The 18421-nt window shown below is 35.3% G+C and overlaps 1 protein-coding gene across 3 annotated transcripts in view; it reads left to right on the plus strand.

Moving 5' to 3' along the window:
* Positions 1-18421, plus strand: part of MACROD2 (mono-ADP ribosylhydrolase 2) — a 1992245-nt gene that overhangs the window by 1152371 nt on the left and 821453 nt on the right. For all 3 annotated transcript variants that reach the window (XM_060078113.1, XM_060078114.1, XM_060078115.1), the window contains exon 6: positions 4745-4866. In XM_060078113.1, the coding sequence (XP_059934096.1) occupies positions 4745-4866 (122 nt within the window). The remainder of the gene's footprint in view (positions 1-4744; positions 4867-18421) is intronic.

Genomic DNA, 18421 nt, shown 5'->3' on the forward strand with positions numbered 1-18421 from the left:
TCATAATCATATTGTCTCTGTGATAGTGTGTCTCTGCACACTGATCTGTGACTTTGGGCATAATTCTTTCTCCTGTGGATCCATTGAGCAAGGAAAAATGGATTAAATTTTCTCTACTGTCCTTTTCATCTCTAAAAAATCTTGACCATTATACAAAATTCTTTGGTAACTGAGATACCTGAGAAATATGTTCCTGTCCTACATTTTCACTGTAAGGTATCTAGGACTCAGTTTGCATATTAAAATTATAGTAAAACGTTAAATATAGATATAAGCCATATAGGTAAAAAATGCCATTTTCCTACCATTTAAACCCTGAAAATAATTGTTTTATATAAAGAGATTATTAAGAGTAGCAAAATAGAAGAAAAATATACCTAGTGGAGTTATTATTTTAAATCCCTTGAAATTATGTAAGTATTTTTAAGTGTATTTTCTTATTTATAGTGATATAAGATCATCTTTAGAAAGCACATTAACAGTCTTTATATGTTGTAGGAATATGGTAGATGGAATTCAGGAACTTGGTTTAACCATATGATCTTTGTTTTAATACTTAACTTAATTTTTGTATAGGTAACACATTCACATAATTTGAACATCAAAAATATTAGTAAACAGTGAAATGTCTTCTTCCCATATTTGGCCCTATCCTTGTAGTTTTCATAGGTTAACCACTGATGTTAATTACTTGTTTATCCTCCCAGAGATATTTTATGCATATATTAACTAAAACAAATATGCATTCTTTTCTACACCTGTGGAGGTATTTTTACACTAATGGTACCATGCTTAACATTTCTGCATCTCTTTTCTTCCCTCTCTCCTTCCCTCCCTCCCTCCCTCTCTCCCTCCCTCCCTCCCTTCCTTCCTTCTCTATCTATTTTGTTTCTTTCTTTTTCTTCCATAGTAATATATCCTGAATATCTTTCCATATTCATACATAAATATCTTCATTGTAATTCCAGAAGCATAATGTTTCATTGTATAAATGTACAATTATTTCACTAGTCCCCTATTGATGGACATTTAGGTTGTCTCCAAGCATATCATCCACAGAATATATTCCTAGAAATAGAATTATTAAACCAAAAGGAGTCTACCTTTGTAATTTGGAAAGATATGGTTAACCACTCTCTCTGGGAATGGTGCCAGTTTGCATTTCATTGTATAGGCATGTTGGAGAAAACTGAACCATGACTGATGTTCATTTGTCTGGAAAATAGTGAATTAGACTACTCAGAACCTATAGCTTAATTCTTGATAGACATGTAGAAGAGGGATTGTATTTGAGAGCTGCAAAGAATCATAAAGGCCATCTTATTCAACTCCTTTTAGGTTTTAAGCCCAAAGCCCAAAGAGAAGAATGACTTGCCCAAGGTCAACTGCTGGTTAGTGACAGATCTGGAACTTCTGACAATTATAATCAGATCTTAGGGCTTACAGTCTGGTGCTCTTTCCACACCAGAGGAAAGAAGGTAACTGCCATTCCTGCCTGATGCCGCTGCTGCTGATAATTAGCATTTCTTGAGTGTCCGCATGTACCAGGCATCAGATGAAACACTTCTATTTACATTATCTTATTTATACCATGGAATCCACAAATTCATGTGCAAGAAAATTGAATAAATTGAATGCATGTATCTCGTGTATCTCACATGCATACGTCCGCTCTGAAGATTGTATTGTGTTTAATAAAATGTAAATTAGTACAAAGCATCATTGAAGTTTTAATAGCTGTTTTTCTCTAACTTGTTCTCAATCAGTGGATTTTGAAACTACTACTGTGAGAGGGTAGACCGTAAGACTTTTGATATGAAAAAGAGGATCCTTATACTCAAAAGGCTTGAGAGCCACTTAACAGTGTTTAAAGTCCTTTTAACTGCACAGACATCATTCTGTACTCCATCGGTCTCCATTACAAGGTTAAATACTAATGATGCCACAAGCACAGAAGAGACCACAGAGATCATCTAAGCAGCTGATTCATTTTGTGGATACGGAAACCAAGGCAGGGACCAATGAAAGGATGGCTTCATCTGGGTTACTCCACTAGTCAGGGCTGGAGCTGGAATCAGAAGGCAGGCCTCCTGACTGAATTTTATAACAGGAAAAGGGGGAACTCCTTGGTGTTACAGAGTCACCCATAAGTACCATAAACAATTAAAATAAGAAAATTTCCTTTCGAGCCTTACAGGTTTGTGGATCTGAGAGGTCATGATATTGGTCGATAATAACACTTGATCTTGGATGCTGTAAATTTAATACAGAGCATAACCAACAGAGATCAATATTTTGATGTTGAGGATGCTCTTTTATTGGCTGTTTGTCCTCATACTTAAATTAAGTGGAGAAGTGAAGAAATGCAAGGAATAATTTTTCCAAAATTCCATGTAAGTTTTGTGGAGAAAGATGGCTAAGGAAGAAATAAAGGAAACATTTATTTATTATGTCATTACTTCCTGCCCTTATGGACTTCTCTCTCTCTCTCTTTTCTTCCCATTAATGCCTCTAAGCCCTGTGTTCACTTGGCAACAGTGGACACATCTTTATGACCTGGATAAGAGACATTTATTCTTGACCTTCTCCATCCACAAAATAAGGAAACCAAGGTCATATCCTGTTGCTCTTTTATATGGTATTTGATGGACAGAGGCACTGGGCATGAGGTTTAAGAAAACAAATAAAACAAAACAAAAAAACCCAAAACATAGATTTCACCTTCAACACTGGCAAGGGGGGGTGCCAAAATTGCCCTGGAATAACAGGGCACAGGTTAATTTGTGGAAACTTAGGCCCATGAGGGACTCTGCAAACCTTAGGTTTAGTCAAATGTATTTTGGAAACATAGCACTCTGTGTTCATCACCCCCCTCCCTTGTGGAGACTCACAGTTCATTGTAGCATCCTAAGTGTCCAGAGGAACCCTACACTAAGGTAACCGACTGACTTAATATCACCTGGTGATCCCCAAATTTAATTGACTTTTAAACCCATATCTTACTGAACCTGTTTTGTGACATCCTGTTGCAATTCTTATTTGTTATTACAAAAAAAATATTAGTGTGTGTGTGTGTGTGTGTGTGTGTGTCTGTGTGGTTTTGTTTTGTTTTGTTTTGTTTCTTGCTAAATACAACCTAATCTCCCTTTATCCTCCCGTTCTATTAATATGTCGTAGCGGTTCTCACTTTAAAGCCAGGTTTGTCTGTGAAATAACATCTGCATAAACTCACTAATGAGGTTTCTGCCTATTTTGATCACAGGATATCATCTTCAACATTATCTAACAAGGGTTTAAATACTGTTTAAACTCGTTAAAAGTTGAAATCAACATTTGGGGATTTTCTCAATACTAAATAATACTCTCAACATTTAGCAGACAATTAACAAAGATCTTTCTATTAGTGATTTATTTTCTGCTATTTAAATTTCATATGCAATTTAAAACTATTCCATAGTCGCATTTTGGTAAAGCGTTCTTATTCTCTTGTTACTGTTTTTGAAATTAAGTGGAAATTAAGTGGTACCAAAGCAAGTCATTTATTTTCATTATAATATTCTAAGGACCAATTTTCTTTTTTGATCAAAGTTGATTAGTTATTGTTACTCACATCATTTAAATGAGTTTATAATCCAGATAAACAGATAAGACTGAGAAGCAGGAGTTACAAGGCATTTTCAAGTAATTTGGATTAAAATTTATTTCTTACAACCCTTATTGACTTAAATTGAGGACAGTTCTATTTAATTAAGTTCCTAAACTTAAATGTTTATGTATACCACAATGGCTGGTTTTATATGCCAAAACAAAAATTTTAATTTTGTGTTTTAAATATAAATAGAGGATGAAAAGTACAGATTGATTTTTGAAAATTTTAATATAGTGAAAAATAGAAGTTAAGTAATTATTAGGAACCATTATCCCCAGCATACCTCATGTGTGTGAGGATCAGTAGATTGCATTGTAAATTGGTAGGGATGTTTAAAAATTATTCCTTTTATAACACATATATGTGGAACCTAGAAAAATGGTAAAGATGAACCACTTTGTAAGGCAGAAATAGAGACACAGATGTAGAGAACAAAGATATGGACACCAAGGGGGGAAAGGGGTGGTGGTGGTGGTGTGATGAATTGGGAGATTAGGATTGACATGTATACACTAATATGTATAAAATAGATTACTAATAAGAACCTGCTGTATTTAAAAATAAATTAAATTTAAAAATAACCCTTTTAGTGTTATTACTGATTATTATAACTTCTTTTGACATATTTCCAGAAACTTGCCCTTTTTTATTTGTACAATGCCTGATACTATTGTCTTATTTATAAGTAAGGTGATGTGTAACATTGGTGCTTCCTTCCCATGTCAATTCAGAATGTTCATTTTGTAGGCAACTATTTCTCAGTTTATTTCCCACTGAGGATTTGTCTTCTGCCAGCATGCCAATTATTCACACCTTATATTATAATCTGTTATGCTTGGATCTGACCAGTAGCGATGGAACAATTTACTGGTAGGGGATTCCTTTTCACAGTTATCACCTGCCTGGAAAATTGCCTACTTTAAAAAGCTGTGCCATCTAAAATCTTTTACCAGAGAAGCATTTGCATCATCAGTATTTCTTAGCTTGCTTGTCTCCAAGCTCCAACACAAATACCTAAAATAAATAAAGCACCAATTATGTGAAAAGTGAAAAATATCTTGCTTATCCTATTTTTCCTTCCTTTTACACTTACAGATGTTATCCATACCGTAGGACCAATAGCCAGAGGCCATATTAATGGTTCCCACAAGGAAGACCTTGCAAATTGCTATAAATCGTCTCTGAAACTGGTGAAAGAAAATAACATCCGATCAGTTGTAAGTACTTTTATGCTTCTTATTTCTTATTCTTTTTCAGCCTTTATATACTGGAAAATCAATCTTGTCCAAAATGAGGGTAGAATATCATTTCTATAATTCTAAAACTAAGTTTAACGACCTTAGTACGTGATGTAGTCTATCGGTTATCGTGACTCCACTCGTTTGTATGCCCTAAATATTTGCCTAATTGTTTTAGAATTTAAAAGTATAGAATCCCAGAACTGGAACCATCACATCTAATTTAGTTTCTCCCTGTTGCCATTATTTTTTGAAGAAAATGTTTGTGACTGTGTGTGTGTGTGTTTGTGTATGTGTTTTAACTTGAAAGATGTTATTCTTTTAGATTGATTTTGGTCTTGCTAAACGAATACTCTGTAGTTGGGTATGCCACATCCCTTCTTAGTTCTATCAATTTAGATGGGAGAGTTCAGAAAATGTGGATCTAATCTATTTCCTTAGCAGTAGGCTGAGATGAAAGGGGGTCTCCTCTAGCTGGATTTGGAGGTATTTATTCACCTGCTTTTCTTTTGCAACATGCCCTACATTTATTACATCTCAATTACACCAGTAAAATAAAACTATGAGAAAAATGAGAGTGTAAATACCCAATCGTAAGTTAATTTGGGCAGAATCCCTTGGGTTTTTCAGATAGATGTTAACCTTGCTGAAATCATGGAACAAGAAGATAGTTAAACACTTGACTTCTTAGCAGGCTGAATGAATCAGCATTGCTTGCAAGTTCACAGACGTGGTGGTTTTATTATTTGCATGAAGAAGCATTGAGAGTCAGACACATTTAGATAACCCTGGATGGTTGCTGTACTTTTCATGCATGATTATAATTATGAAGTGCCTTTTCCAATGTGAGTTTGATTAAAATAAGACAACTTTTTTTCAAGCCAATTATACTGCCTTTTACATCTTTGCCTACTTGTTAACAGAGCTAGATATTTTATTTGACTCTTTGATTTTTAAAAATTTTCTCTTTGCAAATGAATCAATAAGTTAGACTATTTTGTCGTAGAGGAGAAAGCTGAAGTTCAAAGAGGGAGCAAAGTAAGCTACTAAACCAGTTGACTCATTTTGTTCTCTAAGGGAAATAAGAAAAATCAAAACAGGTGTGCACATTCTGGGAATAATTAAAATTTGGTCAATATAGCTTATTGATTAAAAGAGGCAAATGGGGCTGAAGTGCTAAGAAAAATGGATATATATAGAAGTTTCCAACTTGGGAAATATGGACCTTGCGACCTGAAGAGAATTTGCTAACAAATTAACTGGCATCTCTAATGATTTTCTTGAAGTCAGTAAAAAGTAAGAAGAGACTAGCCCATTAGAAACAGTGTAAAAACATCACCCATCCTTTTAACAGAAAAAATAAACATCCCTAACTATGATGACCTTAAAATAATCACATCTGCTGTTACTGTACTTGCTACCATGAGGTAAAGAGTGGAAGAATTATCGACTAAGTTAAATTAACTTTTATCCGATGCCCTACAATGTGATACCCTAGTCATCCTGAGGTTGGAATTAGGTCTATTCTATGTTACCATGTTTGATGATGATTTTGAGGGATTAATTACGTGTTACTTGGATAAAATTAGCACGTGAGGGCACTAAACTGAAGTCATTGAAATATTAGTAAATAAAAATGGAGATGGAAAATATCTGCAAAATATGAAGGAAAATGTCCAGCTAAATTAATCACCACGTTCTTACATGGTTGACTGGAGTTGCCATCAAATATCTTGTCTCATATTCTTTTAAAAAAATCTGCCTTCCTTGCTGCTTTATTTCTTTTCTTTTTTTTATTGAACAATATTGATTTATAATGTTGTATTGAATATAGTTCCCTGTGCTATACAGTAGGACCTTGTTGTTTATCTTGTTTATACACAGTGGTGTATATCTGCTAATACCAAGCTCCTAATTTATCCCACCCCTTTGGTAAACATAAGTTTGTTTTCTGTATCTGTGAGTCTGTTTCTGTTTTATAAATAAGTTCATTTGTGTCATTTTTTTGTACTCCACATATAGGTGATATCATATGGTATTTGTCTTTCTCTGTCTGACTTACTTCACTTAATATGATAATCTGTAGGTCCATCCATGTTGCTGAAAATGGCATTATTTCATTCTTTTTATGGCTGTCCATTTTGTATATGTACCACATCTTCTTTATCCATTCATCTGTTGATGGACATTTAGGTTGCTTCCATGTCTTGGCTATTGTAAATAGTGCTGCTATGAACAGTGGGGTGTGTGTATATTTTCAAATTATAGTTTTCTCCAGCTATATGTCCAGGAGTGGGATTGTTGGATCATATGGTAACTCTATTTTTAAAGGAAGCTTCATATTGTTCCCCATGGTGGCTGCCTTTCTTTCATTTCTTGCAGGAGGAAATGGGGCTTTCTACTTTATATGGAATGTCATGTTCTTGATCAACATTAAAAAAAAATTATGCTAATGTCATAAAATCCTTGTCATATGGGGGGAAATGGAAAATTCTTAGAAATGTTATCATGACTGGATACATCTTTTATTGTACAGGCTTCCACTTTATAGACATTACTATAGATGGGGAGAGATGTCTGATATCAAAATCCTGGTTAGTAAGATGGAAAATAAAGTTAACTTGAGCTCATTTATATGCATGTCAAAGAAATTTTCTCATAAACCCTTTTATCAGATCAGCTTAGTGTGACCATGGAAGAGTCATGTCAGTATTTTGTAGCCTCCGTTTCCATATACAAAGAATCAGTAAATTATTACTGTCTAAATCATGAAGCTATTATGGGGATCAGTTGAAATAATGGATGTAAAGTAACTGGAAAATGTATTCTCTATAAAAGCAGTTGATAATATTACTTCAAGTGTAAGATATTTTCACAGTTTATGATTTGGCAAATTTAGGAGATTGAGATCATTCTTGCTTTGATATTCTGAAACCCAGACCTCTAGACATTATCATATCATTTCTTGATGTTTTTATACAGAAATAAATTACCATGAAGTACCCAGTTAGTATATTTGTAAAGGAAAATCTCAATTTTTTCTTCCTCCTATGTAGGGAAAACTCTCATTCTTCCCTAGTGTGTGTTCCTTCCCTGTGAGTCTCCTTTACTACTCACACAGAGCAGTTCACTCATGACATTTCTAGTCACCAAATGTGTGGAGGTTTTTCCCACACTAAGCAATTCTCTGCAACCCCACCTAGGTGTCCTATAACTTAACTCGGTTCTGACACTGTGTACCTGGAGATAGTGTCAGACCCCATAGATTCAGGGCTCAGTCCCACAAGACTGCCACCCCTCCCCCTCCCTTCACACACACCATTAAGATGCCAGTTGCAAGTTCAAGTTGTCACCTATGCTTCTGACCTACTAGCTATAGATTGGAAGGTCCAACGACCCTCTGCTTGGGTTCAATTAATTTGCTAGAGCGGGTCACAAAACTCAGGGAAACACTTACATACATGTACCAGTTTATCAAAGGATGTGATAAAGGATTCAAGTGAACAACCAGATGAAGGAATACATAGGACGAGGTCTGGGTGGGCCCGGAGCACAGGAGCTTCTGTCCCTGTGCAGTTGGGGTGGGTTTTTATCCTCCAGGTGTGGATGTGTGCATCCACTGGAAGCCCTCCAAACCCCAGACTATTGAGGTATTACGGAGACTTACTCACATAGGCATGATCAATCATTAACTCCATTTCCAGCCCCTCTCCCTTGTCTGGAGGATGAGGGATGGGGATGAAAATTCCAAGCTTCTAATCATGTCTCAAGTCATCCAGAAGCCCACTCAGAGTCAATTCATTAGGACAAAAGATTCTTCTAGTGCTCTTATCACTTCGAAATTTACAAGAGTTTTAGGAGCCCTGTGTCAGGCATGGGATCAAAGACAAATACTAAAACAAAAGATGCTCCCAGTGTTATCACTTCAGAAATTACAAAGGTTTCAGGAGCTCTGTGCCAGTAACTAGGGACAGAAACCAACATATATTTTCTATTATCTCATACTACTGTGTTTATTTAGGCAGTTGAAACTATTAATGTTGATGATAATGATTAATATCATCTTATTCATAATCATTAATAATATCATTGTTAGTATTACCAACTCATGTGTGTATTGACAGCACAGAACATGCCACAAACCTTTATTGCTCAGTAGATGTACTGAATTGAATTAAATTATACTAATCTTGTCACCACATGCAGCTGTGTTAAATTTGTAGTCTAATTTTTAACTTAAAAAAATACCCTTACGTTATCATGGTTTCTTCCACTATGTGTTGTTTCACAATAAAGCTACAAAAATAAATAAGGAGTAACTAGCTAAGGTGGGGTAGCAGATGTGTAACAAAGCGGCTATAAGGCAGTGTGGTAAATGCTGTAAAGGGAATGTATTACTCTACTGGTCTGGATCAGCTAGGCTGTGCTACACCTACAAGTAACCTCAAAATCTTAGTGGCCTACATTCAGAGACCCTGGCGTATAGACATCACATTGTCTCTGGGCTCTGCTATTTGGAGCTGACAACCTCCTCAGCCATGGAACTTTGCAAAATCGTGCATAAACCTTTTACTGTCTCAGATTAGAAGTGACAAACATAATTTCCGCTTCCATTTAATTGGCCAGAACTATTCACATAGTCCTGCCTACCTGCAAGTGGGCCAGGGAAATGTCTGTGAATAAGTGAAATATTTGATGGGACCACTTTTCTGCCAAAATGAAGCCAAAGGCTTTGGTGTCACAGCAGAGGAGAAGGGTCAGAGATATCTGCTTTACTCTAATTTCTCTGAAGGAATATATTCTTCAAAATTTTGCTGGCGGTAAACCAAATAATATGATCATATATTTATTTAATAAATAATAAGACCTACTGTGTTCCAAGACATTTTTTGATATCTCCTAAGACCTAGAGAATATAATGTTTACCTTCAAGTATATAATTTTTCTCAATCTCCTGACCATCCAGACAAATAAATAGACCAGATCGTCATGTCCATTGTATGATCTGAGAGTACTCTCTTGTTCTCTCATCACTTTTAAATATCTTCCCATGGAAGCCTGAAATTCTGTAATTAATCAGTAATTTATGATGGTCAGGAATTGTTCTTTCTCTGCAATTTTCCTTTCAAATGCAAATACTCAGGAGATCAGCAGATGATTAATTTACTAATACCTTAATTTGAAGAAATTTATCAAATTACTTTTCACTTTGGCAGGATAAATTAGAGGATAATAAAAGTACCAAGCACCTCAGCCTGAGGGAGAATTGGAAGGGAGGTTGGGAGAAACAGGAAACAAAGTGGGGTACAAAGAAATTTCACTGACCTTCCAGTTGTGCTAAAAGGAGATACTTTTTAAATAGAGAAGAAGGAAAAGTGAGTCACATAATTATCTAGAAAGAAGGTAGTTATTTGGTTACTGGATGTGACATTTGTGGATACAATATTTTGCTATGAAAAAAATAATATTCCTTTTATTAATTTAGAAGAGAAAATTTCCTTAAATTTTTCTCCTGTATCCATTCTTTTTGGTAACTTTTTTCAATATGTACCCACATGTTTGCTTTAGGTTGTATAAGAATAAAAATAAATTAATCAATAAATCTAATGGTTCATTTTACAGTGGCAGCTCTCTTCTATGAATTATTAATTAGAACAGCTTTATTAATACCAAGGATGTTTAAATTTAGGGTTTTAATCATGCAATCTTACCATAGAGAGTTTCAGGTGAAAAATCTGACCAGTCTTTCATGCGTCCTAGATGTGGTTTGTGCAAGTACCTTATTCCGTCCAACTTACTTCAAACATTGATTCAGTTATTTTCCTCCAACCATGAGTTCCCCTTGGGTAAAATTCAAATGTATGCAAATTTACTTTGGTATACATTCTTGACAACCTTGAGAATGTTGAGTCCAGTATAAGCAAAAAGCGTAAGTCACCATGTAGGGGATAATTAGAAATAGAATGAACTGGAAATGGGCATAGGAAGAAAAAATGAAAGAAAAGTCAAGGAGGGTGCAGATTTTCTCAGTAAAACATTGGAAAAGATAAAGGTAGATGTCAAAAAATAGATCCAGGTCTTAGAACCACAGTATTCTAATGCATGTAACTTGAGAAATGAATAATCAGTTGCTCATAAAGTCAAGCAACTGAATGGTTTTGATTTCTAGGACAATGTTATGTCCTGAGAACATGAAAAGGGTGTTGTGGCACTGGAGGAGGACTGAACATATACAGAATATCCTTTTGAATATATATTAGCTAAAATATGCAAATGGAACTTTTTTATATTGGTGAAACCTCAGGGGCAGAGGTAAGGTTGAAGACAAGAAGGAAAAATTTCTATGGAGAAAGGGCTGGTAAATAGAGGTTAATAATACTGTATCCATTATCACTAGATGCTGATGTAGAGTTATTAAAATAAGATAGGTATTATCTTATATGTCATGCTGCTTTTATCATTTTTTAAGTGAAGATAGAAATATATTATAAGGATTTTTATGTTATTATTGACCTCTATTTCTCTCTCTCTCTCTCTTTTTTTTTTTTTTTTTTTTTACAATATGATTTAAAATTTCTCAATGACAAATTCTTTTACCACCAGGTTCAATTTTAGGAACCTAATCCATGCTGTTCAAAGTGATCTTTTCTCTCAACATCAGTTAAAAGGCATAAATTCATGTTTGTCAGTGATATTAGGTATTCAAGAAAACTCCTTTTACCTGACAAAATACAGTGTACCCAGTTTGACATTCTTTGAGTGAAAGCATGCAATAAAAAATAGATGTTTTTATTAAAATGAGTAGGATGTGAAAATAAACCAGATTTTACATAGGTTAAAAAATGATTTTCCCACAAAGTATAAGGAATAATTGATATATGAATTTGGTAGTTTTCTGTGATTATGGGCAGACTAAAAGATAGTTGTTTGTTTGAATGGTGTATACCACTGTGGTTTCCATATGAGTGTGATGCTAGGTGATTTATGGACTGAAAACAATGGTAAACCTTCACTAGTAGGAAACATCCAATGCCCATAGAGATGCCTCAAAGCTAGATGATGTTCCCTCCATGAGTCATAAGTTTTGAGAAGTAATACTTTCCAATGGAAGAGATGCTGGACCTACGGTACCTCTAGGCACTGTGGCAATAAGCAATTTTGGAATTCTGCATTTAATTGTTTCACTGTAGTGTAGGATTTCATTTTAAGACATAGTCAAGTGAATCTTATTTTTCTTACACAAGTTCCCTTCTGAGAGGGTTGCCATGGCAATGAGTTCTCAGCCTGAAATTCTTAAATGCTTGTTTTATTTCATTATCTGAGTTTCCATTATAGGCCACATCAATCACTGCAGTCCTTTCTACAAGAAGACTTCTGCAGCCTTAAAAAGCTGACCCTTTAATTTGTTACCTCTGCTCCTCCAACTAACTTGATATCACAGTTTGTTTTTTTTTGTAGTCAATGTGTATATCATTTTATTTTATTTATTTATTTATTTATTTTCACATTGTTTGAGATTTTAATCTGAAGACAAACTGAAGTCATATTTTCAGTACTTTAAAATGGGATTAAATAATATAATTTTGTTATTCCATATAGCTTCCATGCAAAATAGTGGATATGTCCCCATGTATGTATATGTGTGTGTTTTTGTGTCTATATCTATATCTATAGAAATATATATATATTTATCCTATTGGATCTATTTCCCTGGTAGAACTCTAACCAGTACAGATTTTGGTATCTTTATATCTTTTTTGTTTATTTGTTTGTTTGTTTGTTTTCACATGTTTATTGGAATATAATTGCTTTACAATGGTGTGTTAGTTTCTGCTTTATAACAAACTGAATCAGTTATACATATACATATGTTCCCATATCTCTTCCCTCTTGCATCTCCCTCCCTCCCACCCTCCCTATCCCACCCCTCTAGGTGGTCACAAACCACCTAGCTGATCTCCCTGTGCTATGCGGCTGCTTACCACTAGCTATTTTACGTTTGGTAGTATATATATGTCCATGCCACTCTCTCACTTTGTCACAGCTTACCCTTCCCCCTCCCCATATCCTCAAGTCCATGCTCTAGTAGGTCTGTGTCTTTATTCCCATCTTACCCCTAGGTACATCATGACCTTTTTTTTTTTCCTTAGGTTCCATATATATGGGTTAGCATACGGTATTTGTTTTTCTCTTTCTGACTTACTTCACTCTGTATGACAGACTCTAGGTCCATCCACCTCACTACAAATAACTCAACTGCATTTCTTTTTATAGCTGAGTAATATTCCATTGTATATATATGCCACATCTTCTTTATTCATTCATCTGTTGATGGACACTTAGGTTGCTTCCATGCCCTGGCTATTGTAAATGGAGCTGCAATGAACATTTTGGTACATGACTCTTTTTGAATTATGGTTTGCTCAGGGTATATGCCCAGTAGTGGGATTGCAGGGTCGTATGGTAGTTCTATTTTTAGTTTTTTAAGGAACCTCCATACTGTTCTCCATAGTGGCTGTACCAAATCACATTCCCACCAGCAGTGCAAGAGTGTTCCCTTTTCTCCACACCCTCTCCAGCATTTATTGTTTCTAGATTTTTTGATGATGGCCATTCTGACAGGTGTGAGATGATATCTCATTGTAGTTTTGATTTGCATTTCTCTAATGATTAATGATGTTGAGCATTCGTTCATGTGTTTGTTGGCAGTCTGTATATCTTCTTTGGAGAAATGTCTATTTAGGTCTTCTGTCCATTTTTGGATTGGGTTGTTCGTTTTTTTCTTATTGAGCTACATGAGCTGCTTGTAAATTTTGGAGATTAATCCTTTGTCAGTTGCTTCATTTGCAAATATTTTCTCCCATTCTGAGGGTTGTCTTTTGGTCTTATTTATGGTTTCCTTTGCTGTGCAAAAGCTTTGAAGTTTCATTAGGTCCCATTTGTTTATTTTTGTTTTTATTTCCATTTCTCTAGGAAGTGGGTCAAAAAGGATCTTGCTGTGATTTATGTAATAGAGCATTCTGCCTATGTTTTCCTCTAAGAGTTTGATAGTTTCTAGCCTTCCACTTAGGTCTTTAATCCATTTTGAGTTTATTTTTGTGTGTGGTGTTAGGGAGTGTTCTAATTTCATACTTTTACATGTACCTGTTCAGTTTTCCCAGCACCACTTATTGAGGAGGCTATCTTCTCTCCACTGTATATTCTTGCCTCCTTTATCAATGATAAGGTGACCATATGTGCATGGGTTTATCTCTGGGCTTTGTATCCTGTTCCAGTCATCTATATTTCTGTTTTTGTGCCAGTACCATACTGTCTTGATTACTGTAGCTTTGTAGTATAGTCTAAAGTCAGGGTGCCTGATTCCTCTAGCTCCATTTTTCGTTCTCAAGATTGCTTTGGCTATTCAGGGTCTTTTGTGTTTCCATCCAATTGTAAAATTTTTTGTTCTAGTTCTGTGAAAAATGCCAGTGGTAGTGTGATAGGGATTGCACTGAATCTGTAGATTGCTTTGGGTAGTAGAGTCGTTTTCACAATGTTGATTCTTCCAATCCAAGAACATGGTATATCTCTCCATCTACTTGTATCATCTTTAATTTCTTTCATCAGTGTCTTATAATTTTCTGCATACAGGTTTTTTGTCTCCTTAGATAGGTTTATTCCTAGATATTTTATTCTTTTTGTTGCAATGGTAAATGGGAGTGTTTTCTTGATTTCATTTTCAGATTTTTCATCATTAGTGTACAGGAATGCCAGAGATTTCTGTGCATTAATTTTGTATCCTGCTACTTTACCAGATTCATTGATTAGCTCTAGTAGTTTTCTGGTAGCATCTTTCGGATTCTCTATGTATAGTATCATGTCATCTGCAAACAGTGACAGCTTTACTTCTTCTTTTCCGATTTGGATTCCTTTTATTTCTTTTTCTTTGATTGCTATGGCTAAAACTTCCAAAACTATGTTGAATAAGAGTGGTGAGAGTGGGCAACCTTGTCTTGTTCCTGATCTTAGTGGAAATGCTTTCAGTTTTTCACCATTGAGGACGATCTTGGCTGTGGGTTTGTCATATATGGCCTTTATTATGTTGAGAAACATTCCCTCTATGCCTACTCTCTGCAGGGCTTTTATCATAAATGGGTGTTGAATTTTGTCGAAAGCTTTCTCTGCATGTATTGAGATGATCATATGGTTTTTCTCCTTCAATTTGTTAATATGGTGTATCATGTTGATTTTTTCCATATATTGAAGAATGCTTGCATTCCTGGAATAAACCCCACTTGATCATGGTGTATGATCCTTTTAATGTGCTGTTGGATTCTGTTTGCTAGTATTTTGTTGAGGATTTTTGCATCTATGTTCATCAGTGATATTGGCCTGTGGTTTTCTTTCTTTGTGACATCTTTGTCTGGTTTCGGTATCAGGGTGATGGTGGCTTCATAGAATGAGTTTGGGAGTGTTCCTCCCTCTGCTATAATTTGAAAGAGTTTGAGAAGGATAGGTGTTAGCTCTTCTCTAAATGTTTGATAGAATTTGCCTGTGAAGCCATGTGGTCTTGGGCTTTTGTTTGTTGGAAGATTTTTAATCACAGTTTCAATTTCAGTGCTTGTGATTGGTCTATTCATATTTTCTATTTCTTCCTCATTCAGTCTTGGCAGGTTGTGCATTTCTAAGAATTTTGTTCATTTCTTCCAGGTTGTCCAATTTATTGGCATAGAGTTGCTTGTAGTAATCTCTCATGATCCTTTGTATTTCTGCAGTGTCACTTGTTACTTCTCCTTTATCATTTCTAATTCTATTGATTTGAGTCTTCCCCCTTTTTTTCTTGATGAGTCTGCCTAATGGTTTATCAATTTTGTTTATCTGCTCAGAGAACCAGCTTTTAGTTTTATTGATCTTTGCTATCGTTTACTTCATTTCTTTTTCATTTATTTCTGATCTGATGTTTATGATTTCTTTCCTTCTGCTAACTTTGGGTTTTTTTGTTGTTGTTCTTCTTCTTTCTCTAATTGCTTTAGGTGCAAGGTTAGGTTGTTTATTTGAGATGTTTCCTCTTTCTTAAGGTAGGATTGTATTGCTATAAACTTCTCTCTTAGAACTGCTTTTGCTGCATCCCATAGGTTTTGGGTCGTCATGTCTCCATTGTCTTTTGTTTTTAGGTATTTTTTTATTTCCTCTTTGATTTCTTCAGTGATCACTCCGTTATTAAGTAGTGTATTGTTTAGCCTCCATGTGTTTGTATTTTTTACAGATCTTTTCCTGTAATTGATATCTAGTCTCATAGTGTTGTGGTCGGAAAAGATACTTAATATGATTTCAGTTTTCTTAAATTTATCAAGGCTTGATTTGTGACCCAAGATATGGTCTGTCCTAGAGAATGTTTCATGAGCACTTGAGAAAAATGTGTATTCTGTTGTTTTTGGATGGAATGTCCTATATATATCAATTAAGTCCATCTTGTTTAATGTATCATTTAAAGCTTCTGTTTCCTTATTTATTTTCATTTTGGATGATCTGTCCATTGGTGAAAGTGGGGTGTTAAAGTCCCCAGTTATGATTGTGTTACTGTCGGTATCCCCTTTTATGGCTGTTAATATTTGCCTTTTGTATTGAGGTGCTCCTATGTTGGGTGCATGAATATTTACAATTGTTATATCTTCTTCTTGGATCGATCCCTTGATCATTATGTAGTGTCCTTCTTTGTCTCTTGTAATAGTCTTTATTTTAAAGTCTATTTTGTCTGATATGAGAATTGCTACTCCAGCTTTCTTTTGATTTCCATTTGCATGGAATATCTTTTTCCATCCCCTCACTTTAAGTCTGTATGTAGGTCTGAAGTGGGTCTCTTGTAGACAGTATATATATGGGTCTTGTTTTTGTATCTATTCAGCCAGTCTGTGTCTTTTGGTGGGAGCATTTAATCCATTTACAGTTAAGGTAGTTATCGATATGTATGTTCCTATTCCCATTTTCTTAATTGTTTTGGGTTTGTTATTGTAGGTCTTTTCCTTCTCTTGTGTTTCTTGCCTAGAGAAGTTCCCTTAGCATTTGTTGTAAAGCTGGTTTGGTGGTGCTGAGCTATCTCAGCTTTTGCTTGTCTGTAAAGCTTTTAATTTCTCCATCAAATCTGAATGAGATCCTTGCTGCATAGAGTAATCTTGGTTGTAGGTGTTGCTCCTTCATCACTTTAAATACGTCCTGCCACTCCCTTCTGACTTGCAGCGTTTCTGCTGAAAGATCAGCTGTTAATCTTATGGGGTTTCTCTTGTGTGTTATTTGTTGTTTTTCCCTTGCTGCTTTTAATATGTTTACTTTGTATTTAATTTTTGATAGTTTAATATGTGTCTTGGCGTGTTTCTCCTTGAATTTATCCTGTATGGGACTCTCTGTGCTTCCTGGACTTGATTAATTATTTCCTTTCCCATATTAGGGAAGCTTTCAACTATAATCTCTTGAAATATTTTCTCAGTCCCTTTCTTTTTCTCTTCTTCTTCTGGGACCCCTATGATTCAAATGTTGTTGCACTTAATATTGTCCCAGAGGTCTCTGAGACTGTTCTCAGTTCTTTTCATTCTTTTTTCTTTATTCTGCTCTGCAGTAGTTATTTCCACTATTTTATCTTCCAGGTCACTTATCCATTCTTCTGCCTCAGTTATTCTGCTATTGATTCCTTCTAGGGTATTTTTAATTTCATTTATTGTGTTGTTCATCATTGCTTGTTTCCTCTTTAGTTCTTCTAGATCCTTGTTAAATGTTTCTTACATTTTCTCTCTTCTCTTTCCAAGATTTTGGATTATCTTTCCTATCATTATTCTGAATTCTTTTTCAGGTAGACTGCGTATTTCCTCTTCATTTGTTAGGTCTGGTGGGTTTTTACCTTGCTCCTTCATCTGCTGTTTGTTTTTCTGTCTTCTCATTTTGCTTATCTTCTGTGTTTGGGGTATCCTTTTTGCAGGCTGCAGGTTTGTAGTTCCTGTTGTTTTTGATGTCTGTCCTCAGTGCCTAAATTTGGTTCAGTGGGTTGTTTAGGCTTCCTGGTGGAGGGGACTAGTGCCTGTGTTCTGGTGGATGAGGCTGGATCTTTTCTTTCTGGTGGGTAGGTCCACGTTTGGTGGTGTGTTTTGGGGTGTCTGTGGCGTTATTATGATTTTAGGCAGCCTCTCTGCTAATGGGTGGGGTTGTATTCCTGTCTTGCTAGTTGTTTGTCATAGGGTTGTCCAGCACTGTAGCTTTCTGGTCATTGAGTGAAGCTGGGTGTTGGTGTTGAGATGGAGATCTCTGGGAGATTTTCTCCATTTGATATTACATGGAGCTTGGAGTTTTCTTGTGGACCAGTGTCCTGAAGTTGGCTCTCCCACCTCAGAGGCACAGCACTGACTCCTGGCTGGAGCACCGAGAGCCTTTCATCCACACAGCTCAGAATAAAAGGGAGAAAATGCAGAAAGAAAGAGGATAAAATAAAATAAAATAAAATAAAATAAAGTTATTAAAATAAAAATAAAAAAATATTTATTAAGATAAAAAAAATTTTTAAGTAAAA

The sequence above is a fragment of the Mesoplodon densirostris genome, chromosome 16, assembly GCF_025265405.1.
Source record: "Mesoplodon densirostris isolate mMesDen1 chromosome 16, mMesDen1 primary haplotype, whole genome shotgun sequence".
Taxonomy (NCBI): Eukaryota; Metazoa; Chordata; class Mammalia; order Artiodactyla; family Ziphiidae; genus Mesoplodon; species Mesoplodon densirostris.